The sequence below is a fragment of the Barbatula barbatula genome, assembly GCF_947034865.1.
Source record: "Barbatula barbatula genome assembly, chromosome: 19".
NCBI lineage: Eukaryota > Metazoa > Chordata > Actinopteri > Cypriniformes > Nemacheilidae > Barbatula > Barbatula barbatula.
Genome location: NC_136782.1, coordinates 19,991,573 through 20,018,109, shown reverse-complemented (window position 1 = coordinate 20,018,109; position 26,537 = coordinate 19,991,573). Strand labels below are relative to the sequence as shown.

At 41.4% G+C, this 26,537-nt stretch overlaps 1 protein-coding gene across 1 annotated transcript in view; it reads left to right on the top strand.

Moving 5' to 3' along the window:
* LOC306908602 (uncharacterized protein) overlaps positions 1-26,537 on the top strand; it is a 55,471-nt gene that overhangs the window by 4,465 nt on the left and 24,469 nt on the right. The window contains exons 12-37 of the mRNA XM_079481632.1: positions 57-164; positions 313-420; positions 575-682; positions 813-920; positions 1,051-1,158; positions 1,287-1,394; positions 1,543-1,650; positions 1,821-1,928; positions 2,077-2,184; positions 2,313-2,420; positions 2,567-2,674; positions 2,845-2,952; positions 3,097-3,204; positions 3,333-3,440; positions 3,593-3,700; positions 3,851-3,958; positions 4,161-4,238; positions 4,338-4,767; positions 4,994-5,101; positions 5,193-5,241; positions 5,347-5,439; positions 5,554-7,524; positions 7,621-7,777; positions 10,679-11,137; positions 21,862-22,278; positions 23,366-23,827. Coding sequence (XP_079337758.1) covers positions 57-164; positions 313-420; positions 575-682; positions 813-920; positions 1,051-1,158; positions 1,287-1,394; positions 1,543-1,650; positions 1,821-1,928; positions 2,077-2,184; positions 2,313-2,420; positions 2,567-2,674; positions 2,845-2,952; positions 3,097-3,204; positions 3,333-3,440; positions 3,593-3,700; positions 3,851-3,958; positions 4,161-4,238; positions 4,338-4,767; positions 4,994-5,101; positions 5,193-5,241; positions 5,347-5,439; positions 5,554-7,524; positions 7,621-7,777; positions 10,679-11,137; positions 21,862-22,278; positions 23,366-23,827 — 5,952 coding nt within the window. The remainder of the gene's footprint in view (positions 1-56; positions 165-312; positions 421-574; positions 683-812; positions 921-1,050; positions 1,159-1,286; positions 1,395-1,542; positions 1,651-1,820; positions 1,929-2,076; positions 2,185-2,312; positions 2,421-2,566; positions 2,675-2,844; positions 2,953-3,096; positions 3,205-3,332; positions 3,441-3,592; positions 3,701-3,850; positions 3,959-4,160; positions 4,239-4,337; positions 4,768-4,993; positions 5,102-5,192; positions 5,242-5,346; positions 5,440-5,553; positions 7,525-7,620; positions 7,778-10,678; positions 11,138-21,861; positions 22,279-23,365; positions 23,828-26,537) is intronic.

Genomic DNA, 26,537 nt, shown 5'->3' with positions numbered 1-26,537 from the left:
GCTTTTAAGATGAACCCCTCTCTCTCTCGCTCTATCTCTCTCTATATCTATTAAAGGTTGAGATCAGATGAAGCAACATCTCCGGCCCCCTCCTGCACATCTCTACAAAGCGACCAGTCCATTGATCGACCCATACAGTTTAAGAAAAATACTCAAAATAGAGTGTAAGAGTATATTTATTAAATATACAATTTTACCATTTTGTTTGTTTGAATGATTTTTGTTGTTGTTACTTTGCTTTTAAGATGAACCCCTCTCTCTCTCTCTCTCTCTCTCTCTCTCTCTCACTCTATCTCTCTCTATCTATTAAAGGTTGAGATCAGATGAAGCAACATCTCCGGCCCCCTCCTGCACGTCTCTACAAAGCGATCAGTCCATTGATCGACCCATACAGTTTAAGAAAAGTACTCAAAATAGAGTGTAAGAGTATATTTATTAAATATACAATTTTACCATTTTGTTTGTTTGAATGATTTTTGTTGTTGTTACTTTGCTTTTAAGATGAACCCCTCTCTCTCTCTCTCTCTCTCTCTCTCTCTCTCTCTCTCACTCTATCTCTCTCTATCTATTAAAGGTTGAGACCAGATGAAGCAACATCTGCGGCCCCCTCCTGCACGTCTCTACAAAGCGATCAGTCCATTGATCGACCCATACAGTTTCAGAAACGTACTCAAAATAGAGTGTAAGAGTATATTTATTAAATATACAATTTTACCATTTTGTTTGTTTGAATGATTTTTGTTGTTGTTACTTTGCTTTTAAGATGAACCCCTCTCTCTCTCTTGCTCTATCTCTCTCTATATCTATTAAAGGTTGAGATCAGATGAAGCAACATCTCCGGCCCCCTCCTGCACATCTCTACAAAGCGATCAGTCCATTGATCGACCCATACAGTTTCAGAAACGTACTCAAAATAGAGTGTAAGAGTATATTTATTAAATATACAATTTTACCATTTTGTTTGTTTGAATGATTTTTGTTGTTGTTACTTTGCTTTTAAGATGAACCCCTCTCTCTCTCTTGCTCTATCTCTCTCTATATCTATTAAAGGTTGAGATCAGATGAAGCAACATCTCCGGCCCCCTCCTGCACATCTCTACAAAGCGATCAGTCCATTGATCGACCCATACAGTTTAAGAAAAATACTCAAAATAGAGTGTAAGAGTATATTTATTAAATATACAATTTTACCATTTTGTTTGTTTGAATGATTTTTGTTGTTGTTGCTTTGCTTTTAAGATGAACCCCTCTCTCTCTCTCGTTCTATCTCTCTCCATCTATTAAAGGTTGAGATCAGATGAAGCAACATCTCCGGCCCCCTCCTGCACATCTCTACAAAGCGATCAGTCAATTGATCGACCCATACAGTTTAAGAAAAGTACTCAAAATAGAGTGTAAGAGTATATTTATTAAATATACAATTTTACCATTTTGTTTGTTTGAATGATTTTTGTTGTTGTTGCTTTGCTTTTAAGATGAACCCCTCTCTCTCTCTCTCTCTCTCTCTCTCTCTCTCACTCTATCTCTCTCTATCTATTAAAGGTTGAGACCAGATGAAGCAACATCTCCGGCCCCCTCCTGCACATCTCTACAAAGCGATCAGTCCATTGATCGACCCATACAGTTTAAGAAAAGTACTCAAAATAGAGTGTAAGAGTATATTTATTAAATATACAATTTTACCATTTTGTTTGTTTGAATGATTTTTGTTGTTGTTGCTTTGCTTTTAAGATGAACCTCTCTCTCTCTCTCTCTCTCTCTCTCTCTCTCTCGCTCTATCTCTCTCTCTCTCGCTCTATCTCTCTCTCTATCTATTAAAGGTTGAGACCAGATGAAGCAACATCTCCGGCCCCCTCCTGCACATCTCTACAAAGCGATCAGTCCATTGATCGACCCATACAGTTTCAGAAACGTACTCAAAATAGAGTGTAAGAGTATATTTATTAAATATACAATTTTACCATTTTGTTTGTTTGAATGATTTTTGTTGTTGTTGCTTTGCTTTTAAGATGAACCCCTCTCTCTCTCTCTCTCTCTCTCTCTCTCTCTCACTCTATCTCTCTCTATCTATTAAAGGTTGAGATCAGATGAAGCAACATCTCCGGCCCCCTCCTGCAAATCTCTACAAAGCGATCAGTCCATTGATCGACCCATACAGTTTCAGAAACGTACTCAAAATAGAGTGTAAGAGAATATTTATTAAATATACAATTTTACCATTTTGTTTGTTTGAATGATTTTTGTTGTTGTTGCTTTGCTTTTAAGATGAACCCCTCTCTCTCTCTCGTTCTATCTCTCTCCATCTATTAAAGGTTGAGATCAGATGAAGCAACATCTCCGGCCCCCTCCTGCAAATCTCTACAAAGCGATCAGTCCATTGATCGACCCATACAGTTTAAGAAAAGTACTCAAAATAGAGTGTAAGAGTATATTTATTAAATATACAATTTTACCATTTTGTTTGTTTGAATGATTTTTGTTGTTGTTGCTTTGCTTTTAAGATGAACCCCTCTCTCTCTCTCTCTCTCTCTCTCTCTCTCACTCTATCTCTCTCTATCTATTAAAGGTTGAGACCAGATGAAGCAACATCTCCGGCCCCCTCCTGCACATCTCTACAAAGCGATCAGTCCATTGATCGACCCATACAGTTTAAGAAAAATACTCAAAATAGAGTGTAAGAGTATATTTATTAAATATACAATTTTACCATTTTGTTTGTTTGAATGATTTTTGTTGTTGTTGCTTTGCTTTTAAGATGAACCTCTCTCTCTCTCTCTCTCTCTCTCTCTCTCTCTCGCTCTATCTCTCTCTCTCTCGCTCTATCTCTCTCTCTATCTATTAAAGGTTGAGACCAGATGAAGCAACATCTCCGGCCCCCTCCTGCACATCTCTACAAAGCGATCAGTCCATTGATCGACCCATACAGTTTAAGAAAAGTACTCAAAATAGAGTGTAAGAGTATATTTATTAAATATACAATTTTACCATTTTGTTTGTTTGAATGATTTTTGTTGTTGTTGCTTTGCTTTTAAGATGAACCCCTCTCTCTCTCTCTCTCTCTCTCTCTCTCACTCTATCTCTCTCTATCTATTAAAGGTTGAGATCAGATGAAGCAACATCTCCGGCCCCCTCCTGCAAATCTCTACAAAGCGATCAGTCCATTGATCGACCCATACAGTTTCAGAAACGTACTCAAAATAGAGTGTAAGAGAATATTTATTAAATATACAATTTTACCATTTTGTTTGTTTGAATGATTTTTGTTGTTGTTGCTTTGCTTTTAAGATGAACCCCTCTCTCTCTCTCGTTCTATCTCTCTCCATCTATTAAAGGTTGAGATCAGATGAAGCAACATCTCCGGCCCCCTCCTGCACATCTCTACAAAGCGATCAGTCAATTGATCGACCCATACAGTTTAAGAAAAGTACTCAAAATAGAGTGTAAGAGTATATTTATTAAATATACAATTTTACCATTTTGTTTGTTTGAATGATTTTTGTTGTTGTTGCTTTGCTTTTAAGATGAACCCCTCTCTCTCTCTCTCTCTCTCTCTCTCTCTCTCTCTTGCTCTATCTCTCTCCATCTATTAAAGGTTGAGATCAGATGAAGCAACATCTCCGGCCCCCTCCTGCACATCTCTACAAAGTGATCAGTCCATTGATCGACCCATACAGTTTCAGAAACGTACTCAAAATAGAGTGTAAGAGTATATTTATTAAATATACAATTTTACCATTTTGTTTGTTTGAATGATTTTTGTTGTTGTTGCTTTGCTTTTAAGATGAACCCCTCTCTCTCTCTCTCTCTCTCTCTCTCTCTCTCTTGCTCTATCTCTCTCCATCTATTAAAGGTTGAGATCAGATGAAGCAACATCTCCGGCCCCCTCCTGCACATCTCTACAAAGTGATCAGTCCATTGATCGACCCATACAGTTTAAGAAAGGAACACAAAATCGAGTGTAAGAGAATCTTTATTTAATTAAAAAGTTTATTAAACTGTTTTATCATTTTATTTGTTTGAATGATGATTTTGTTTTGAGAGAATCTTTGTTTAATTTAACCTTTTTTTGTTCAGTAAGTGCAAACATCATTATTTGAAAAGAAAATGAATGGTTAATTAATGAAAATCGATGGTTTGCTTTCTTGTAAATGTCAATACAGTATTGTAAAGAATGTTAAGGAGCCATTGCGAAGACATGATAGTTTATTGCGAATGGAGGTGATGTCTCCAGATATAAGGTATTGTAAATGTGGCAGATATATTCTCTATAATATTTTATATTGATGTAATTCATTAAGTTAAGCAGTTTCTACTCAATTTCACATCTATTTCCACAGCACATTCTCGGCCACTCTGCTGACAGAGGATCACTACAGATGTTCAGTGTGCACAGAGATCTTTAAGAATCCAGTTTCTATCCCCTGTGGACACAGTTACTGTAAACACTGCATTGAGATCTACTGGAACAAACCAACTCAAGCTGATTGTTATGCTTGTCCTCAGTGCAGAAAGAGGTTCAGAGATCGTCCTGTGTTAAGTGTAAATGTGGCTTTAGCTAAACTTATAGAGGAACTGAAGCGGGCTGGATTTAGTCCTGCTCTTCCAGCTCACTGTTATGCTGGACCTGAAGATGTGTCCTGTGATATCTGCTCTGACATGAAGCTCAAAGCTGTTAAATCCTGTTTGACCTGCTGTGTGTCTTACTGTGACACTCATGTCAGACAACATTACACTGTACCTGCACTGCAGAGACACAACCTGATCCAGGTGAGTAGAGTACTTCAGCTATTTCTTAGCTATTGTGTCTTAAAGTTATTTTGTTTTCATTTAAAGCAGGATTTGAATTTATGCTGAGATCTTCAAAGTTTTATTAGCTTTTACATAAAATGATAAAACTCCACAAGAACTTTAAGTCTAATAACAGATGCTTCCCTTGAAACTCAAATGATTTTTACTTATTAGATATGTTTGATATTTTACATTGTTTATTTAGCCCTGCAATATATCTAGTGACAGTAAGATCACTACAACATCCAATGCAGAGACAGGATTTCAAAAAACGATGAAATTGTTGACTACAGAACCAATTAAAGTGAAATCGGTAACTATAAAAAGTTTCCCTTTCCTCTTACCACTTAAAATGTTTGACATTCTATTTTAAATAAAATTTTTTGGATCTTATTTCTTTTCAGACCTTAAACGCAAAACGTTTATGTCACAGATTTGAAATTCATTGTAATGGTGAGTGAATATCATGTAATGTTGTAGGTATTCACATCATCTTTGCAAGACAACCGGTGATTAGAGACATTTCTTTCATGTTTTATTCTTTATGTGATTTTTCAGTTTTCCCCTCTGATATCATTGAAGTGGCTGCTCTTGGTCGCCCCTTGTGCATTGGAATGTTGTATGACACTGAAAGTAATTCTGACAGTCAAAGTAAGATTTTTGTGTTTCGAGAGTCTTTAATATAAATAAAAACACTAAGAAGATTCTATTTCATGGAATATTTTTCTTTATTTTACAATTTTAATAGAAATGTTTGTTTTTCAGCATCTTTTCTGTGGAACGATGGCATTATGGCCTCTATGAGAGTGTCTCTGCCTCGGCCACAAACAGATATGAAGGTTCTGGTTGGCGACTCCCTCCAGAACAGATTCAGAGCTCTTGAAATGTCTCCAGTGTTAAGAACAAGAGTGCTTCATGGACAGTTAGAAGTGAATGGAGCTGCAGCTTTTCTGAATCACCCCCTTCAGTCTGAGCATCAGGACAGAGTTACACTGCACTACAAAACCACCACCAGACTGGACATGATCAGCCAAACACTGCTACAGGAAGGAGTTTCTCCATCACTCCTTTATACAACCACAGCTACACATGTGATCATAGCTGTATGCTACGGAGCCCAAGCCTTCTTTGCGTTTGATAATGAGAGAATCGGCACAGAGAAAAATACAGAAATGGAAGATGTTATCATGAAGATGATGTCAACATTCGGTGCACAAGGCATACTCTCAAGCTTAACAGACACTGAACGAGATAAGAGTGTTTTGTACAAGTGTAATGTGTACACTGATGTGGGTGACTGGAAGGGTCCAGTGTCTCTTGATAAAGCAGTGGAGATCTACAGGTTTCTGCCAGAGCTACTTGGACCTAAAGGCGAGAGGGCAGTTCCTCTGAAGGTCTGGCTTTACCCTCTGAAGAAATTGGACAAGACACCTGCATCTGCCGCTCTGAATGGGGTCAGTAAATCCTTGATCTTTAGAGCTGAGAAAGTCCTTGAACATCTGAAGAAACAAATCAGAACATGTCAGGATTTTATGACAAGTCCAGATAATCTTAGTGTGATTATATGGTTTCCTGCTCTAAAAGACACATTTGTTGAGTTTTCACAGCTTCTGCAGAACTATCAAGCAGATTTTCAAGACAAAATCACAGAGATTGCTGAAAACGTTCAAGTGAAAGAAGAGGAAGAAGAAATGAGACTTCAGCATCTTCTAGAGCGACACGATCAATCACCATTCAATGCAGAGAACATCTACAAGTGGCTTGAGAATAAAGACACCGAGCTGAAGATACTGAACGATTGTAAAGCTGCAGACATCACTGTTGTGAAATCACAAACAGAGTTTCAGCAGATCATGAATCACCCTCGGATAACCAGAGTGATGTGTTTCACTCTTACCTCACCAGATGTTGAAGATGTATTCCTCACTGCTCTGAAGCAGCACACTGAATCTGATCACATTACACCAACAGATTCACTCCCGTTCAAGCCTGTTAAAATCAGTCAGAAAGTGCTTGTTGACATACAGCTGTATATTGCTGCTAAAGAGGCAAATGATGATACGGAACAAACCATATTCATTGCATCTATACAGGATGATGGATTTCCTGAATGTTCTGTGCGCTTTTATGATGCTGGGAGCATTGTGAGCAGAAACATGGAGTTTGGAGTAAAACCAGAACTTGCTCAGATTGCTCAAATAAAACACAAGAGTGTGTCCGTGAAGTGTGATCATCTGGACAAAAAAGACATTGAGAGATATGTAGTGGAATATCAAGTTGTGATTAATGATGAAATAAACATGTGGAAACAGGCCACTGTCTACGCTGACACTTTTAAAGGAAACTGTGTTTTGTCCGGTTTAGAACCAGACACAGAATATCAACTCAGATATGCAGTTGGTTACAACCAGAGTATGAGCAATTTCAGCTGGCTAATTTCCTTTAAAACATCTTCTGTAGCAAGACCAGGACAACCATCTGTTACTAAACTTAGCAAAGACACACTCAGAGTTGAGTGGTTAAAGGCTGAAGCAGATGAAGATTGTCCAGTTCTGCGCTATATGGTCGAGTATAAAGAAGCTGGACTGGAGGACTGGTCATCCGTGCAAACACAAGGACCTCAGTGTGAATATACTTTAACTACACCTCACAGCACCTGCTATAGAGTCAGAGTCTCTGCTGTCTATGAAGACATCACCAGCAAACCCAGTGAAGAAACATCTGTACCTGTGGATGGTAAGATGCATGTAAATCAACAAAACTAGATTAATTAACAGATTGCTCTTATATTTGTGTGATTTTAATCACTGATGATTCCATTATTCTCTTTAGTCTGGAGAATAAACCTCTCAGAGAGAAAGAGCTCCATCCTCCTAGAAGTGCTGAAACTCCAAACAGAGAAGAAACCAGTAGAGCTGAGAGACTGGACACATGAAGAGAGTCAAGTGAGAGGATTCCTCCAGTGTCTGCCGTACATCTCACAACTCAGGTAGGACTCAAGTAATACTGGTACAGTTTTTATAGTTTCAATGTTACCAATTTTTTTATTTAAGTTTTTTTGTAAAAGGGAACTGTACTGTACTGTAAATGTGAATTGTTAAATTAAAATTCTTATGAAACCATTTCTAACAGTGACAGCTAATGATGCACTAAAATGAAATGTGTGGGCTGAAACCGATACCGAAAATTTAGAATAACTTGAAATTACTTTAATTGATACAATTAAATAAAAACTAATGTACACACACTTAAACCCCAAAAACTAAGGACAACATCTTAAAACAATAAATGGTCATTGCAACACAATCAAATATAACTTTTTTACCAATCATCTAAACATTGTAGTAGAATTCTTCTGGAATTATTATATGCATTACAGTAGCAGCTCTTGCTAATACAAGAAGTTTATATATGGTGCAAAATCATTTAAATGAAAACAACACGCAGAACACGGAGGGGCAGTGAGCCTGTTCATGTCAGCAGGCTTAAAATGAGCTTCCTTGATATCAGCACCTGCCGGATGACGGTTCACCTGATCTACATCATCAATTACTGAGAGATTCTTCCGCTGATAATTCACATATGAAGAGTTTGGCTTTATAACACGTCAATGCGTGTGATCTCTGACAATTAAAAAACATAAAGCCGGTCAGAGGCAGTCACGCATCACACAGAGCTTGCGTGTGATTTTTGTCTGCTGGTTTTGAGTTGTAAGTTCCAGCCTTTGTTCTAAGTCCATTGAAAACCGCTAGAGTAAGTGTGAGCACTGAAGGGAGAGGCGCGGGGGCCGAATATTTCTGCTTTAATTTCATTTTTTTTTTATTACTTTGGAAGATTTTCTGGAACCGAAATTTCGCTGACAGCACTAGTGATGGCTTTTCTGTCATTTTTGACTGAGAACATCAAAGGTTGCCCCTTGTTAGATGTATTGGTCAGCTCGATATATTGCCATGGCCGATATTAAAAAAATATATATTATCACCGTCGGCTGATAAATCTTTCGGTTTGGACAATAGACTCTCCAGTTCAGTGGCGTTAGTACATTAGCATTTTGTTACTTAGAAAGATGGCTACACTTGACCCCACGCGGGTCCTCACAGACAGGTTTGTGCATGTTCACTGCAAGAACAACCCGATAGCAGACTGCTTTAAAAACGTCCTGCCTTTACGGCGTCGATTGAAATTAAACACTTCAGTGTCTGACAGACAGTGATATTAACAATCATCATTACCTTTTTAAACATGATGTTGTGTTGTGTGTAGCAGTTAACTCTCCACCAGGCAGCAAAGTCTTATTCAAACAGTTCCGCTAGATCAGGGGTGGCCAACCCGCGGCTCGCGAGCCTCATGCGGCTCTTTAACTAGTTTCATGCGGCTCTTCAGGAGCTGTCACATGACATGCGTCAGAAATGCTTGGCTGGCGCTGTCATCCACTCCCCCTACAGATAGATGGCACACTGACCATGTAAGCCTGTTTGAGTGACGTCAAACGAGCGACGAGAGAATCTTTGGTGTGACATCATTTGTGTTGTAAACAATTTCCTTCAAGTTACCTCTTGAAATGGCAGGGGAAAAAAGCACAGCCAAACGAAAAAATGAAAAAGAACACAGGACGTTTTTGCCAGAGTGGGAGAGTTTATATATTTTTGTTAAGCGTAATGGCAAGCCGATCTGCCTTATATGTCACGCAGCATTAGCGTATTTCAAAGCTTCAAATCTTCAGCGTCACTTCAGCTCACTCCACCCTAACATCGAACAGGAGTTCCCAAAATGGACTGAACTTCGTAAGAACAAGTTGGTCACTTTGAAAAGCCAGGCAGAAAAGCAGGTGCAGTTTTTCCAAAAATTTCAAAAACACTCGGAGACCGTAACGCTTGCATCATATCAGCTAGCTTGGAACTGAGAGTTTGTGTGTGTGAGACAGTGCACACAATGTTAACTGTTGAAAATTACTGATATTATCATGTTGGTGTGGTTATTTTCATTAGATCTGGCTGAGCAGTGGTCTGTGTATGCGTGCATACATGATTAAAAGATGATGTTCATGTGTACCCATGTGTATGATGTGGCTCTTTGCAGTAACACAGAAAAAAAAGTGGCTCTTAGTCTCTGACTAGTTGGCCACCCCTGCGCTAGATGTCATATCCCCAGATAAATAAATAAAATTAAATAAATTAAAATATAATAGAAAGTAACGCTTTTTATTTTCTACTTTAAAACACTGAAATGGCAAACTGGGGATAACCCAAATGTTCGTGCTGTTTACATTGACTGCACTTACGCACAGATTGCAAACAAAACACATATATTTTAACAAAGTTTTACCCACAAGCTGTGATTCAGACTCCAGAACGGGAACTTTTTTAGTTGGAGCCGCTCCAACATTCAGTTGCAAACGACTTGCAAAACCAGAGTAAAATGGGAAATTATAAAAGCATTGCGGGACAGAGCACTACATATGCTTTTAAAACACTCTCAAGGAACACTGATGTCATGTTCGGATCATTCTGCGCTGAGTAAAATAACTTCACCGTTTTTGTCATTAACTATACACTTTATCTTTAATCTTCTGTTGGATTAGAGAAGCAGTAAAACAATTCAATTATTTAAATAAATTATATTTAATATATTTGTCAAAGTTAAAGTGTTACCTCATTAAATGTTGTACAATTAGGAGAATATTGCATAAATATTATGCAAAAATACATTTTAATTTAGTTTCACTGGTTTTTTCTCATTTACTATTCTATCATTTCTTATATCGACATATCGGCCACATTGCTTTCTCAATATCAGCATTGGCCATTAAAAAACCCATATCGTTCAACCAGTAGTTTGATTTATTACTTTATTTATTATATATAAACACATCGCATCTCTGTTTTTGTAGATTTTGCAAAGACACTTTGAAAAGAAGAGAAAAGAAAAAGTCTTCTTTCCAGTTTCTGATGAATTTGAGTGTTGCAGCATCAGAATGTGACACAAATACAGAGAAGAACTACACTGAATTATTAACATCTGTGTTCAACTACACAACTTTCCCATTTGATGAAGAGGATTATTTTTGGTATAAGATTGAACAGTGTGATTTTCTGCTGGATCTGTACTCGCATGTGAAGAACTATGAGAGTGAAACAGGCAGAAGTGTCCTACCAGCATTACAGTCAATATATCATCAGTCATCTCCTGAAGTCTGGAGAATAAACCTCTCAAAGAGAAAGAGCTCCATCCTCCTAGAAGTGCTGAAACTCCAAACAGAGAAGAAACCAGTAGAGCTGATAGACTGGACACATGAAGAGAGTGAAGTGAGAGGATTCCTCCAGTGTCTGCCGTACATCTCACAACTCAGGTGAGAGTCTGATAACCAGTGTTGGGCATGTTACTTAAAAAACTTAATTAGTTAAAATGACTTGTTACTTCTCACAAATAGTTATCAAGTTCTTCAATATAAAAGTAACTAATTTCCAGGGAATGTAACTATTGTTTTACCTTTTTTAAATGTTCAAATTTGACTGATAACTTGGAAGCATCAATAATAAATATGTTAATTGAATAAAAATGGAAACTAAATATATATATTTTTTTAATTTAATGTTTCACGGACCGGTCTCAGCTACTTATTTTGTGGTGGCTTGTGGCAAAACGATGGAAATTGACTCCACCTTAGCCAATCATCATGTTATTCAGTTGTCTCCCACCCTAACACACACACCAGAGAAAAAACTTTGCAGGACTTTTGGCTGAGAGAGAGCCTACTGGAATCAAAACTGTTTCAGTGAGCCAAATTTATCCATCGCAAGCAGTTTGATTGACAAGCGATCTGACCAATCATAATACTGTTATTTGGTGACTCGTGACTGACAGCCATTTTGTCCGACAAACGCTTTTAAATTATTGTATTAGTAGACAGAGAGATTTATACCCAGCCTTAATGGACATTCACATTACAACGATAAACGATAACTAAGTTATAACTTTTAAAAATCAATCTATAACGAGCAAGGCGGTGCGAGAGCCGTGAGGGAACGCCAGAGGCCGGTGACGCAAGTGATGATGAGTGTCAGTGTCAGCGTCAGCATCGGTCTCGCATCTCTCACGGAGGAGCTTCGGAAGCAGTAAAGGATGAGCGACAGGAAAGTATGACGAGAGAGGACCAGGCCTGGATATTAAACATAACATTATTTTGTTATGTTTGAATGGCAATTTAAGTTTGTTTTATTATTTCTTATTTAATTAAAAGCTTGTTGTACGTTCGCCGGTTCCCTCCTCCTTCCTTCCTCTTATTGAATAGTGTTACACAATCTTAATGAAGAAGATTGATTGAGTTCACATCACAACTATACCAATACAGATATGAGACACAATATTGTTTAAGTCATTAATGTACAAATTAAGTGAAGTGAAAGTGATGTTTTAAAGCAGAATACTAATGACATACAGTACGGAAAGTATTCAGACCCCCTTAAATTTTTCACTCTTTGTTATATTGCAGCCATTTGCTTAAATCATTTAAGTTAATTCGACATTTTTGCAGATTGTTATGGTCTGCCATAGTCTAATTTGTTCCGCCATAGTTTCAAAACGAACCAAAAAAATTTATACTTCTCATAACAACATATCTGTAACACTCCCGTCCGTTTCCCTGCCTGTTTTTCCCCATGGACTCAATTTGCTATCCCGCACCTGTCAGTCATTTGTATCACGCCGTTTCCCGCACCTGCCAGCGATCATTGTCATCATCTAAGACTATTTATACCCTGTGTTTCCTTTGTTCCCGGTCGGTTATTGATTGTATGATTGTCGTGTAAAGTCTTGCGTTTCGTGTACCAGTCTGTTCATTAAAGTTACCTGTCTTTTTGTAAAACCTGCATTCTCGTCTGTCTCGTCCGGCACGACACCGTGACAGAATAACCGACCCACCAATGGATTACACCTACATCTCTCCAGTGGAAGAGCTGGTGGGTCTTCGGCAAGAAGGACGGCCACTGGAGAGGTACGTGGAGGAGTTTTTTTGAGGCGTGTTACCGGGTGGGTTGGGACGATCCCACACTTAACCGTGTGTTTTTGACCGGTCTGGACGACGACATGCTCGCCGCCGTTCTGCTCTCGTACGCGGACGACCTTCCCCTGGAGGAGATGATCAGTCAGGTTCTCCCGGGGGAGGAATCCGTGAACCGCGTTGGGGAGCTGGACGGTGGCTTGAGCGGTTCGCGTCCGGTACCGGTCATCCGCATGGGGGTCGTTCTGACTCACTCCGGGACCGCGCCTCACTCCTCCACGAAGTCCCGTCGGCGCCATCCACGTCGGCGGGCACAACAGCGCAAGCAGCGCGAGTGCGCTCCCGAGATTCCGCAGCAGCGGAATATGGAAGGCCATGAGGGTCAAAATCTCCGGCCTCCCCGATGCACTCCCGTGCCTGCGCCCCGATGCACTCCCGTGCCTGCGCCCCGATGCACTCCAGTGCCAGCGCCCCGATGCACTCCTGTGCCAGCGCCCCGATGCACACCCGTGCCAGCGCCCCGATGCACACCCGTGCCAGCGCCCCGATGCACACCCGTGCCAGCGCCCCGATGCACACCCGTACCCGTGCCCGAGCCTCACCAGCCTCCGTACCCGTGCCCGAGCCTCACCAGGCCTCCGTACCCGTGCCCGAGCCTCACCAGGCCTCCGTACCCGTGCCCGAGCCTCACCAGGCCTCCGTACCCGTGCCCGAGCCTCAACAGGCCTCCGAACCCGTGCCCGAGCCTCAACAGGCCTCCGAACCCGTGCCCGAGCCTCACCAGGCCTCCGAACCCGTGCCCGAGCCTCACCAGGCCTCCGTACCCGTGCCCGAGCCTCACCAGGCCTCCGAACCCGTGCCCGAGCCCTCTCCAGAGCCCAAGGAACCCCAGGGGCCAACCCAAATGTTTTTTGGGGGGGTGCACATTGCCTATCCGGGGAGCCCGGCACCCACCAGTCGTTCCATGGCCCCGGATAGCCCCGAGTCCAAGCCGCCGGACCCTCAGCCCGAGTCCAAGCCGCCGGACCCTCAGCCCGAGTCCAAGCCGCCGGACCCTCAGCCCGAGTCCAAGCCGCCGGACCCTCAGCCCGAGTCCAAGCCGCCGGACCCTCAGCCCGAGTCCAAGCCGCCGGACCCTCAGCCCGAGTCCAAGCCGCCGGACCCTCAGCCCGAGTCCAAGCCGCCGGACCCTCAGCCCGAGTCCAAGCCGCCGGACCCTCAGCCCGAGTCCAAGCCGCCGGACCCTCAGCCCGAGTCCAAGCCGCCGGACCCACAGCCCGAGCCCAAGCCGCCGGACCCACAACCCGAGCCCAAGCCGCCGGACCCACAGCCCGAGCCCAAGCCGCCGGACCCACAGCCCGAGCCCAAGCCTCCGGACCCACAGCCCGAGCCCAAGCCTCCGGACCCACAGCCCGAGCCCAAGCCTCCGGACCCCAAGCAAGGGGGAAGCCAGCTGAGAGACTCCCTGTCCCGTCCTAATCTGTATGTCCCGCACGAGTCTCTCAGCTGCCCACCCCCCCTCCCTGGTGTTTTGTTGGCGCGAGGACGCGCCTTTGGGGAGGGGGGTGTACTGTAACACTCCCGTCCGTTTCCCTGCCTGTTTTTCCCCATGGACTCAATTTGCTATCCCGCACCTGTCAGTCATTTGTATCACGCCGTTTCCCGCACCTGCCAGCGATCATTGTCATCATCTAAGACTATTTATACCCTGTGTTTCCTTTGTTCCCGGTCGGTTATTGATTGTATGATTGTCGTGTAAAGTCTTGCGTTTCGTGTACCAGTCTGTTCATTAAAGTTACCTGTCTTTTTGTAAAACCTGCATTCTCGTCTGTCTCGTCCGGCACGACACCGTGACAATATCATTGTGTTATCTGTTTCGTGTTTCCTATGTATAGATTTATTTCTCGAGGCTTAACACACTATCAACACTGGCCGCCACAAATAGATTGTTCATGATTCCATTTTCCATTTTTATTTTACTATTTAAAACGACTTCATTCATTGTAGAGTTGCAAACTCAGCGACTCGCTCTCATGTTGCTTGTAGCGCCTCTCTCTCACATGACAGTAACTTACAATAATTCAAATGTGGTGGTGTTTTTAATGTGCGTTCCTCTGTGTACTTGCCTTTGCACTTAAATGTCAACTGTCAAATATGTTACTGACAGAGAAGACGGCAGATTGAGTTTATTATGACTTAATGTTAGCAGCAGTGATGGGAAGAACAGCGTTATAAATAAACTGTGATTAATTTTTTCAGTAACAACTAATCAAACAAATTTCAGTTTCCCCTGTTTCAACAGCGTTACAGTTACTGCCATTAAAATACAGCGTTACTATAATACTATAATTTAATTACTGAAGCCGTCCGAGTAGGCTCGCTCTCATCCAAAGGACCTGCAAAGTTTTCTTTCTCTGCTGTGTGTGTTGAGGGGTGGGACACATAACTGATTTTTGTATGAGGTGGGAGATAACCGAATAAATGATGATGATTGGCATAGGTAAGGTATATTTTCATCTTTTGCCAACCAGAGGCAGAGTAGGTCGGGTTTTCAAACACAGTGCCTAGAAGTCAAAGAGCAATGGCAAGAGCAACAAGTTAAAAATGAAACTTTCGCAAACTGGATATATAAGAACTTTTCACTCGTTATGGTGAAACATAAAGAATGTTTATGTAATGTGGAGCTTACTCCCAGGATGAAAGAGGCTCCACGTCAGTGGCAAGTATTTCTAGTGAAGCACCTTACATTGTCACATGCTGCCACAAAATTTTGAAGCTGAGACGTTGTCCATACATTAACCTTTGAAAACTGAGTTTTAAAACGGTCTTCTACCCGACTAGCATTTTCAAATGTTTTTAAAATGCTGCCTATCCACACTGAAACGTGCTGAAAACATATACAGCCATGCTGCGCAGTAAACCATATGACGCTTATGTGTGGGATAGCATATGTGTGGGCTTTTGTGTACTTTCTGCGTTTGTTACGTCAATGTGAAGTAAAGCACAGAGTACAGAGACTTTTTAAATTGATGGAATGAGGCAGGGATGCTGCTGCATGTAACACAAAACTATAACATTTTCAAAGTGAATGTGAAATTATCCTTGCCCTCAGCTGTCAAACAATAACTGCAAATAATTAAATATTCCGTCTCCTAAAATACAATCTGGATTCGCTTAATAGGACTAGGTGTATTAATCCCACTATTTCAGCACAGATGAATTTCCCAAAAGGACATTTCCCACGCCTTATGCAGAGGGAAGCAGTCAAGAATATGAACAGAGGAAAGGAGGTCTGAGGTTTCACTGGTTCGTCGGGTAGACATCCTATTTCCTTGCCATTATCAGAGAGGCATCTCATGAGTTGTGTGTCCCAATTTCATCACATTATCCTGAGTGAAAGATACCTTTCTGATAATGCCCTTTGTATGGTTCCCATCAATGCGACACATCGTCAGTTTTTCACCTTAGCCTAATTTGGTGTTTCGGCCCTTTATCACAAGACACCCTCAGCCAAGGGAGGCCCACCGCAGGTTGATCAGAACTAAGTGTGTGTCGCAAGTTATAAGGTTATCCCATGCTGTGTCCCTTTCATAAAGCAAAGTCATTGGCTTCTTCTTTCTGCACCACTGGCCAGTTCTTGGTTATCCTCCACTGGACCTGACTCTGAAAGTGACCTATTTGTCAGCTATGGTGACCTTATTCCGTCCAGTCAGTAGTTAATTCTTGAGTCCAACTCTCTAACCATTAGGCCACGACTACCCAAACCCATAAGTATGCACAAACTAACATTCCGCTATCATACTGGAAAACAGTCAAAACATTAGGATCACTTCTTTCTTTCTTCAAAATTTCTGAACTTGCAGCCTGCTCTATAACTTTATGCGATCTACAATAAATCTATCACTCGGGTAAAAAATCTGAGAACACAACAACACACAGAGGAGAGGAGCAACGGCAGTAAAGCCTGTGCATTGCATGAGACTTGATGAAATACAGTAGCCTAATGTAGCCAAAATGTATATGTATGGTGAATTTGTCAGACAATGTAGAGTTTATATATCAAGATTTTAGCAGCAATTAAAGTAACAGCTGGTTGTATTGAACATGAGGCACTATTGGGTAACTAAATTCATTTTATGTCTTAAAACAGAACATATAATATGTAAGAATTGCATTAAAGAATTACAATATAATGTACAGAGAGTCGAAATGAAACCGATTACAAATGCCAACATTAGATCAAACACAAACAGGTGATAACATATCAAATGTGCTAATTAATGTGTAATGTCAAAAAGGAACAGTAAATTCTTACATTAGTTTGCACAAGTATACAAAAAAGGAGTAAAATCCACTCCTCAGTCTGTTGTAATCCTATGGAAACACTGTATTCCCATCACTGCTCATACATAACTGCATCATTGCCATCTTGGAGTTGAGTTACAGTAGCTTAATTGTTGCTTTTATACTTTTAAATAAATTAGATCTTTTTTCTGGTGGTCAGACATCCCTTTATCCTCAGTGGTTATTGTTAATTTGTTTAAAAAATGTAAAACAGTTATGTCTGTTGCAGTGGTGTGCGGTGGACTTAAAAAATGAGGAGGCAGATTTCTACCCCTGTAATTTTTGTTCATCTCTGCACTATTAACAAGTGCGTTTGTCAGAAAACCAGTGTCATTTCAGTGTTTATGTGTGAAAAATTCTTTTTAATTACTAAAAGTTCATTACAGTATGTACTTCAGATTTTTGTAGTTTTTTATTTTCCCTGCTTTGGGAAAAGGTACATCAACACCACCTTCATCTTGTCATGATCCTGCCTCTCCTTGTCTTGGTTTTCGAGTCTTGTGGCAGGATCATGTCAGTCCCATGTGTTTTGTGTGGAGAAAGAGCATTGTTTTGGTTTGAGAAGCCATGCTCTCTCTCCGGTGTCACGTCCTTTAGCCCCGCCCCCTTGTTTCCCTGTTAGCAGTCCATTAGTGTTAGTCTTGTCTCCAGCCCTGATCCATCTTTCCCTTAGTGTTTCAGTCCCCTCACCTGCCTCGTGCAATCCTCCTGTTAGCTTTCCCTTAGTGTTTCATCCTTGTCACCTGTGGCCACTCTCCCTGTGTCATCAGTCCTTGTTAGTGTTTTCCCTTTATCAAGCCCCAGTTTTCCCTCTGTCCCTTGTCGGTTCATTGTCATTTTGTCATTATCGTACCTCCTCACGTCACCTTGTTGGATTATTCCTGTCTATGGATTATCGTGTTTGTTCCTGTTCTAAGTTTGTGGATTTTGTTGATTTATTATTCAAAGGACTTTGTTTGTTTTGTTCCCCATGTGGGAAGTTTTAGTTTACACTTGTCTTGTTTTAGATCATGTTCTCCCCATCGAGGGTCTTTTGTTTAAATAAAGTTTTAGTTATTTAACTCTGCTGCCTGCGTTTGGGTTCTGTCCACACACCGTGACAGAATGAACCGACCAACTTCGAACCCAGCAGGCAAGATGGAGGCAAGACGAGCGACCCAGGCTCATCGCCTCCTCCGTTTACGCCAGGGGCACTGTGATGTATTGGAGTTCGCGGACCGCTTCTTTGAGGTGGCAGGGGAGATGGTCCACAGTGAGCAGGAACAGATGGTCCTGTTCAATGGTGGCCTCAACCAACCACTAGCGGGGTGGGAGATGCAGATGCTGAGACCGCTGGGCTTCACAGACCTGATCAGGTATGCCATGAATCGGCCGGAGCCCAGTGTCTCAGTCCAGCCCAGTTTTTCCACCCCGCTGGCCGCCATCCCCGAGGGCCATACCCTGCAAATCGGGGCCGTGGGCCTCTCCTCACCCTCTGCTCCACCACCAGCTAGCCTCCGTGGTAGGCGTGGACGGAGGGAGTCGTGGGACTCCCCGTCCGACTCTTCCAGCACGGAGATAGTGGGGTCCCCCACCGCTACTCTGCAGCCGGCCACACGTCCTGTGAGCCGGTCAAAGAGGAAGAAGCAGAGGAGAGTGGCACCATCCTGTCCTGCCCAGCAGCCGGTATCCAGCCCTGCCCAGGTGTCAAGTCCGGTGGTCCCGTCAAGTCCGGTGGTCCCGTCAAGTCCGGTGGTCCCGTCAAGTCCGGTGGTCCCGGCGGTCCCACCTGCACCCAGTCCAGTGTCAAGTCCTGCCCTGCCGGCCTTCCAGCCGGCGTCAAGTCCTGCCCAGCCGGCCCTCCAACCTACAAACCAGTCAGCCTTGCCCCAGCCGTTCCCTACTACGGCCGTCCTGTCATGCCCTACCCCTTCTAGTTCCTCCCACTCCAAGAGAGGTATCCCTTCCATGCCCAGACCTTCCTACCCCACCCCTCCGCCCAGCTCTAGGAAGCAGGGTCCTGTCCCTCCTAAGTCTCCACCCAGTAATGTTCCCAAGTTTTTCCCACCAATTCCGCCTCCCCCCTTCCCATTGATGTTTATTTTATTGTCCAACCCCAATCCCTTTCTAGTCATGTCAGCCCTGCCCCTAGTGTGTTCTGTTCTGTGTTTATGGTGTCTGTCCTCCTGTCTGTCAGTCTTGTCATGTTTAGTGTGATCTTGAAGAACTCCTGGAGGAGTTCTTTAAGGCGGGCGCTCTGTCATGATCCTGCCTCTCCTTGTCTTGGTTTTCGAGTCTTGTGGCAGGATCATGTCAGTCCCATGTGTTTTGTGTGGAGAAAGAGCATTGTTTTGGTTTGAGAAGCCATGCTCTCTCTCCGGTGTCACGTCCTTTAGCCCCGCCCCCTTGTTTCCCTGTTAGCAGTCCATTAGTGTTAGTCTTGTCTCCAGCCCTGATCCATCTTTCCCTTAGTGTTTCAGTCCCCTCACCTGCCTCGTGCAATCCTCCTGTTAGCTTTCCCTTAGTGTTTCATCCTTGTCACCTGTGGCCACTCTCCCTGTGTCATCAGTCCTTGTTAGTGTTTTCCCTTTATCAAGCCCCAGTTTTCCCTCTGTCCCTTGTCGGTTCATTGTCATTTTGTCATTATCGTACCTCCTCACGTCACCTTGTTGGATTATTCCTGTCTATGGATTATCGTGTTTGTTCCTGTTCTAAGTTTGTGGATTTTGTTGATTTATTATTCAAAGGACTTTGTTTGTTTTGTTCCCCATGTGGGAAGTTTTAGTTTACACTTGTCTTGTTTTAGATCATGTTCTCCCCATCGAGGGTCTTTTGTTTAAATAAAGTTTTAGTTATTTAACTCTGCTGCCTGCGTTTGGGTTCTGTCCACACACCGTGACACATCTTCTTCTGGAACATTTGGGATTTCCTATATAAGAATAACATCATTACCAATACCATCAATTTAATTATTAGCAGTCCCAGAAAAACTCAAAGCATTTAGGAGATTAAATCAAATAGATGTGACTTACTTTAGCCTTGCTGCTATCCTGAGCAAGCCTGATCACAAGCAAAAGTTTTTGAACAAATCTGAACCACATTGTGACGGAGCGCATAGCTACCGTCACGGCAGCGATACGCTACCTATTCAAGTCCACAAAGACTGAGTGCAAATGTTGCCTATAATCATTGATCTAGCGTGTTAATATGTTCTGTTATTTCTCATACTGTTTCAAATCCGCGGTTAACTTGGTCTTTTATCAAAACCCCACAGTAATCCCGTAGCTTTCGTGCGCACACATCTAATACTACGGTGATTTATATGCTATAGCTACTAATATCAATACATATTTTACTGTTTAAAACAATGTCATTTACTTCACAATCATAGCCAGTTACAATAACCACGCAACGCATGTCTTCATTAATGATGTATCTTTTTATTTTAGTTTAAAAGGAACATAGTTTTTTCATACCATCTTTGTGTCTTGCCGGCATCTCCTGTTTGTTTGGGTAAGGGAATTTTGCCGCAATGGTGGGGTTTAAATGACGCTATGACTTCCGGGTCAATAGGAAGTGACTTAGAGTTTGAGTTATTATTTTTCAGCTATTAATGACTAATATATAATTTGCTAAAGTTAGCTGGAACATTGAAATAATATTCTGTAATTTTCTAGTTTGATAGAGGTAACATTTCAGCTGTTTTTAAGCATTTATGGCCTATTTACCTGAGCCACCCCTGCATTGTTGTATTGTGTTGGTATCTGCCAATTACAGGGGTGCCTTCTGGCCTATAAAGATTAGTAGCTCCAGTCTCTGAGGAAGGTGGGTGGTGATAAGACATAAGTCTGTCCATTCGCTATTTATAGTGACTTGTGTGAAGGTCAATTTCGAAGCAGCTGCAAATTTTTGATTGTTTTTGGACTCTCATGTCAATTTATTTTATTTTTCCAAATAGAATGTTTTATTTTATTTTTTTGTTTTTTTCTTGTTAATTTATATTGCCTTTCTTTGGCCTTAATTGGGGTAAATAAAAAGATCCCATCTGTTCAAATTCAACTTCTCCTGAGTGCTTACATCTACTCACGACGACTCCGTCACATCTACCCTCAACACACATAATATTCTGTCAACAATCTCCTCTGCCTCCGCCATCTCCGACACGAATCCTAAACTCTGATTAATACAACTAATAAAACAATTTAATTAACGTTCAATCTAATTTAGCGCCCGCAGTTTAAAATGTATGACGAAGACGAGCAGGAAGGCAGGATCTCGCTGATGAGTTAATCCAATCATAGCCCGTTGGAGGCATTGCCTCCTCTCACGTGACTTTTCTCCATTCTTTTCAATTACCCCCACTAAAACTCACGGCACGCTTTAGCGGGTATATGTAAAAAAAATATGATAAAGTCTTAGAGGAGGCAAGAGAAACGCTGCCTCCCTTTGGAATTATTTCGAGCGGGGTCGCTGTTTCACACTGTTGTACATGCTGATTTATCTCATATTTAGCTCAATACCTTATATCCGCTGTCCTATTCTATTTCTGAACTGTTAATAATATTCTCATTCGATTATTTTCGAGGGGGAGGGGAGACACTGCCTCCCTTTTGCCTCCTCGGAGGAAACGCCCCTGGTCTGTTCTGTGTACAGTTAAATTTCAATCTAAAAAAATGTGCTGTGCAGCTACAACACTTTACACTTCTTTTGTCTTTTCTCATCATTAACAAAATCCTGTTTGCTCCATTTAGATTTATTGAACCATCAAATGAATCATCTGAACTGTGGAAAAAAAGCAAGAGATTATTTATTAAGAATTTGTGTCTGCAAGCAGCTCTCTGTCAGAAAGAGACCATAGAAACAACTGTGAAGATGCTGCTGTCATCTGTTGATAATGGGAAATGTGATTTTCTGCTGGATCTGTGTTCACATGTGAAGAACTATGAGAGTGAAACAGGCAGAAGTGTCCTACCATCATTACAGTCAATTTATCATCAGTCATCTCCTGAAGTCTGGATCATAAACCTCTCAAAGAGAAAGAGCTCCATCCTCCTAGAAGTGCTGAAACTCCAAACAGAGAAGAAACCAGTAGAGCTGATAGACTGGACACATGAAGAGAGTGAAGTGAGAGGATTCCTCCAGTGTCTGCCGTACATCTCACAACTCAGGTGAGAGTCTGAAGACCGATTCTGTATCTAACAAATTCATTGACTTGTATCCTGTTCTGTATCTAATGAATGTGTAACACATGTGTAAAGATATATTAGGCCAAATGGCTGTTTAAGGGGTTTACATAAACCAATGGGGTTTACATGATGTTTAGGCAGATGTGCTTTCTAAATGTTAGTCACGTATCCTTTGATCCAAGTTTATTCCTGAAGCTTTAATAAAACGTCCTTACTGAAATGAATACAATATAATTGTAGGTGTTATTAAGCCAATGTGGCTGATACTGAGAAGAAATTGATTCCGGCTGTTTGGAGGATGAGTTCGTTCCAATATTATTTTGAGTGGAACCTGTACATTATATGTGTGGAAACGAACAGTAAAACATCTAGTGCATTAAGCAAAAAGAATAATGCTTAATGCACTGGATGAGCGATTATCCAGACAGTTTAAGCATTTACATTAAAGTCTTAATTTTGAGTTAGTGGCACGGGAGTGGTTGTACGTAAGTGCGTTACGGTTAAGAGATACGATAGTACAGATCTGATCACATGCGCAAATATGCTGAAAAGACAACTTTTCTGACCCATTTCAAGTCTGAATCCAACATTGAATGTTAAGGCTCTATGGAAGAGATAATACATCACAGCATTGGGGAGTAAAGGAGAAGATAAACGCCAGTGTCACTCAGCAACGTAAATAATATGCTTTAAATGATACATCACAGGTATCACTGTTCTTCATATTCTTTACAATAGACTTACACTACTGTCACTGAGCTATTACGCTGTTAAATGCAGCTTTGCCTTGCTGAGGCTGACAAACAAAACTATTGGTTATTTCAAAAGGGGGAGGGGCCACTTAATTTGTTTTACGCTCTGTTCATGTTTCAGTTGAAATTACATCAACACATCAAATAATACTGTGCATTCCAATGCATTGCAGTGGGCATTTAAAGGGGATTTTTAGTTTTAAAGTCACTCCAATTGTCTTCTTTGTCCTTTTCATTTAGAATTACTTTATTTCAATGATGAGTCACCAGCAGTGTCTTAAATGGGAATTACATTTTTAATATGGGTTTTTCCACAGATTTGAGAATGTTTTCTATGAGAAGAGAGAATCTGCTGTTCAGTTTCTGGCGAATCTGTTCACTGCAGCATCAGAGTTTGACACAAATACAGAAGAAAAATACACTGAACTATTAACATCTGTGTGCAGCTACACAACTTTCCCCTTTGATGAACATTATTATGATGAAAATGATTTTGAGGATCAGATTGAACGCTGGAGTTTTCTGCTATATCTGCACTCATGTGTAAAGAACTATGAGAGTGAAACAGGCAGAAGTGTCCTACCAGCATTACAGTCAATATATCATCAGTCATCTCCTGAAGTCTGGATCATAAACCTCTCAGAGAGAAAGAGCTCCATCCTCCTAGAAGTGCTGAAACTCCAAACAGAGAAGAAACCAGTAGAGCTGATAGACTGGACACATGAAGAGAGTGAAGTGAGAGGATTCCTCCAGTGTCTGCCGTACATCTCACAACTCAGGTGAGAGTTTTATGATGTGTTTCCACCAGATGCGAATGAAGCGTTAAGCGCGAGTGATTTTCATGTTAAGTAAATGCAAAGACGTGATAGACATCCTGTGGTGCAAATGACGGGATTCGTGCGAATTGAAAAATGTGAACTTTGGCGAATGTTACCCAATCAGGAGCTTGCTCCAGTAGTGACGGGATTATGACACAGTGAGTGGAGGCAAAAATCAGAAATAACAATGGAGGACAAAATCATTGTCGCTGTATGTGGATACCCGGACTTGTACGATACATCTTCTTACTTTTATCGAAACAGGAATAAAAAGGATCTTGGTTTTTATGTATGAACTGACTTTGAGGACTGCGCACTTGAAATAACTTGTGAGAGCGAGTCTGTAGACAGCATCACATTGGGTTAAGTAACTTTGATTTAAGTGACGACAGATGGTAAAGGAAAAGTTAAGGCATCCTAAAAGATTATGATTTTCGTCTGGAAGACCAATGCAGTCGTTGTTATAATCCCAAGTATCATTTTACTTCCAAGCAGTAGAAGAGTAGTGGATTGTAGTTTCCTTTTTGAAGGTCTAAAAAGTACATCCATCGATCAAAGAACGGCTCGACATGGCTCTGTGGTCTTAAAAAAGATCTTCTGATGCGTTTGTTTAAAGGAAATATCCATATTGACACATCCCACAACCCATCCCACGTGATAATTTTGTGGTAACCATGTTTTACCAATGTTTTTTATTTATTTAAACTATGGTACATTTTGTAGGGAAACATTACCACATTCTTGTTGCGTGAACTTTCCAACGTGATTACGTATTACAGGAAGTCGTGAACGCAAAACATGGTTGAGTGCCAGCCATGTATTTGTGGTTAAAAAGTACAAAAGTAAACATTTCTTTGAAAATAACTAATCGTTTAGCCAGAAGTTCAACCCTAGTTCATTGGCTGATGTCACATTTAGCCATTTAAAGACAAAATATTCCTTGATTATTTTTTTAAGGTCCTATTTTGCTGTCCAACAAAAAGTTTACGCACATACAAGGTGTAAAAACACTGAAATTTGGATCTTAAATAATTTGCCTCCCATTAAATCCATTAAACGGGGAAAGATCCAGAAATGTTTTCCGCAAAAACCCTGTATTAGTTCCTACAGAAGACATAAAGACATCGTAAGACGTCTTATATAACATAAGGGTGAGTTAATAATCATAAAATGTTTATGCTTAAGTGAACTTCTCTTTTAATCAACTTTGTTACCTGCTCTCTAATGTGGAAGAAGTCAAAGACGGTCCACAGCAGCTTATCTGGCACTGATACAAAGGCATTGGCGAGATCTATAAAAAATACAATGCAGGTCTTTCTTGTCCTTTTTAGCCATTTGCAACTGGTGCCAGATAATGTGAGCATGTTCCAAAAATCTGGAGAAACCCCCTATGCCTGCTTTCTGCAATGAAAAGTCAATGAATTTGTTACTCTTCAGAAAGACTGAGAGTCTATCGGCCACAACACTGAAGAAAATCTTCCCTTCCACATTCATAAGGAAATTCAGCGAAACTGGTCAATAGTTGAGGAATTTTTCTCCTTGGGGATCAGTATGCCCCCTGCCTTTCTCCCGACCTTCGGTATCACCTGCTTTTTCCTGGCCAAAGTTATTAATCTCCAAGAGTACCTCAACTCTCCAGGGGCTCTCTTTTAGAGACTGTATGGTATACCGTTGGTTCCAGGAGCTGAAGCTGATCTTGCCTGTTTTACTAAAAATGCTACTGACAAACTTGTAAGGATCTTTGTAGAAAGTGTTCCTGGTTCGGTCCTTTTTCTTATTTTGCTTTCTCAAGATCCGTGCTCTTCGCAGAGAGGCCAGCCGACGTTTAATATCTCCTTGCTCTGCATTTAGGCCGTTCCTATCCTCTTCTGTGGCCTTCTTCCACTGTTTTCTCAGGCTCCTCCTTTCTCTCACAAGTCGGTCACTCTCTTTTTGTCTCCTAGAGTTAGGCCGGCCCGTTGTGACCTTGGGTTCTTGCTTTTCGCTGCAAATCTCTCCTACCCATAGGTGTAGATGATCTCCCTCATCTTCAGTTTTCTTTCAAGGTCTCGTTTTTGGCCATCTAATAGTTGGACCTTTCTCTGATGTTACCTTTGCCCAGCCACATGCATCTCTGGAGTTTCTGTCCAGTTCGTGTTCCAACTTTTGCTGTGCTGATCTCCTGGTTCTTTGTCATTTCCATGGTCTGTTGCTATGTGATCCGTCCATGAGACTTCTGGCGCCCCCACTCCCGCAGACTCCAGGGGTATTCTTCCTCTTGTGTTTTTCGTAGCCACAGATGGGTGGACCCATTACGTTTTATAGTAACGGATCCTGCCGACATGGGTAGCTAGCCCATGTTTGCCCCACACATTGCAATCAGAACGACTTGCAAACAAATGACTCCTTTGAACCGATTTATTTAAACTGTTGAAACATTTCAGTCACTAGCAGTGAATCATTCGAAGCTCTGTAAACCACAAGAGAACACAGGATGTGAATGAGCTTTGTTCAGGAAGACTGGTTAATTTAATTAGCTATTGTGGGCTAAAGGTTTGTTAAAAAGGATAAAAAACTTATATTTTAAAACATTTCTGTTGGGTTGAATAAAGAAATGAACTATATAACTTAATAATTGTCATTTTCATCTAATTTTTATATTTTAATATGTAAAGGTTTGGTTAAGCGGGTA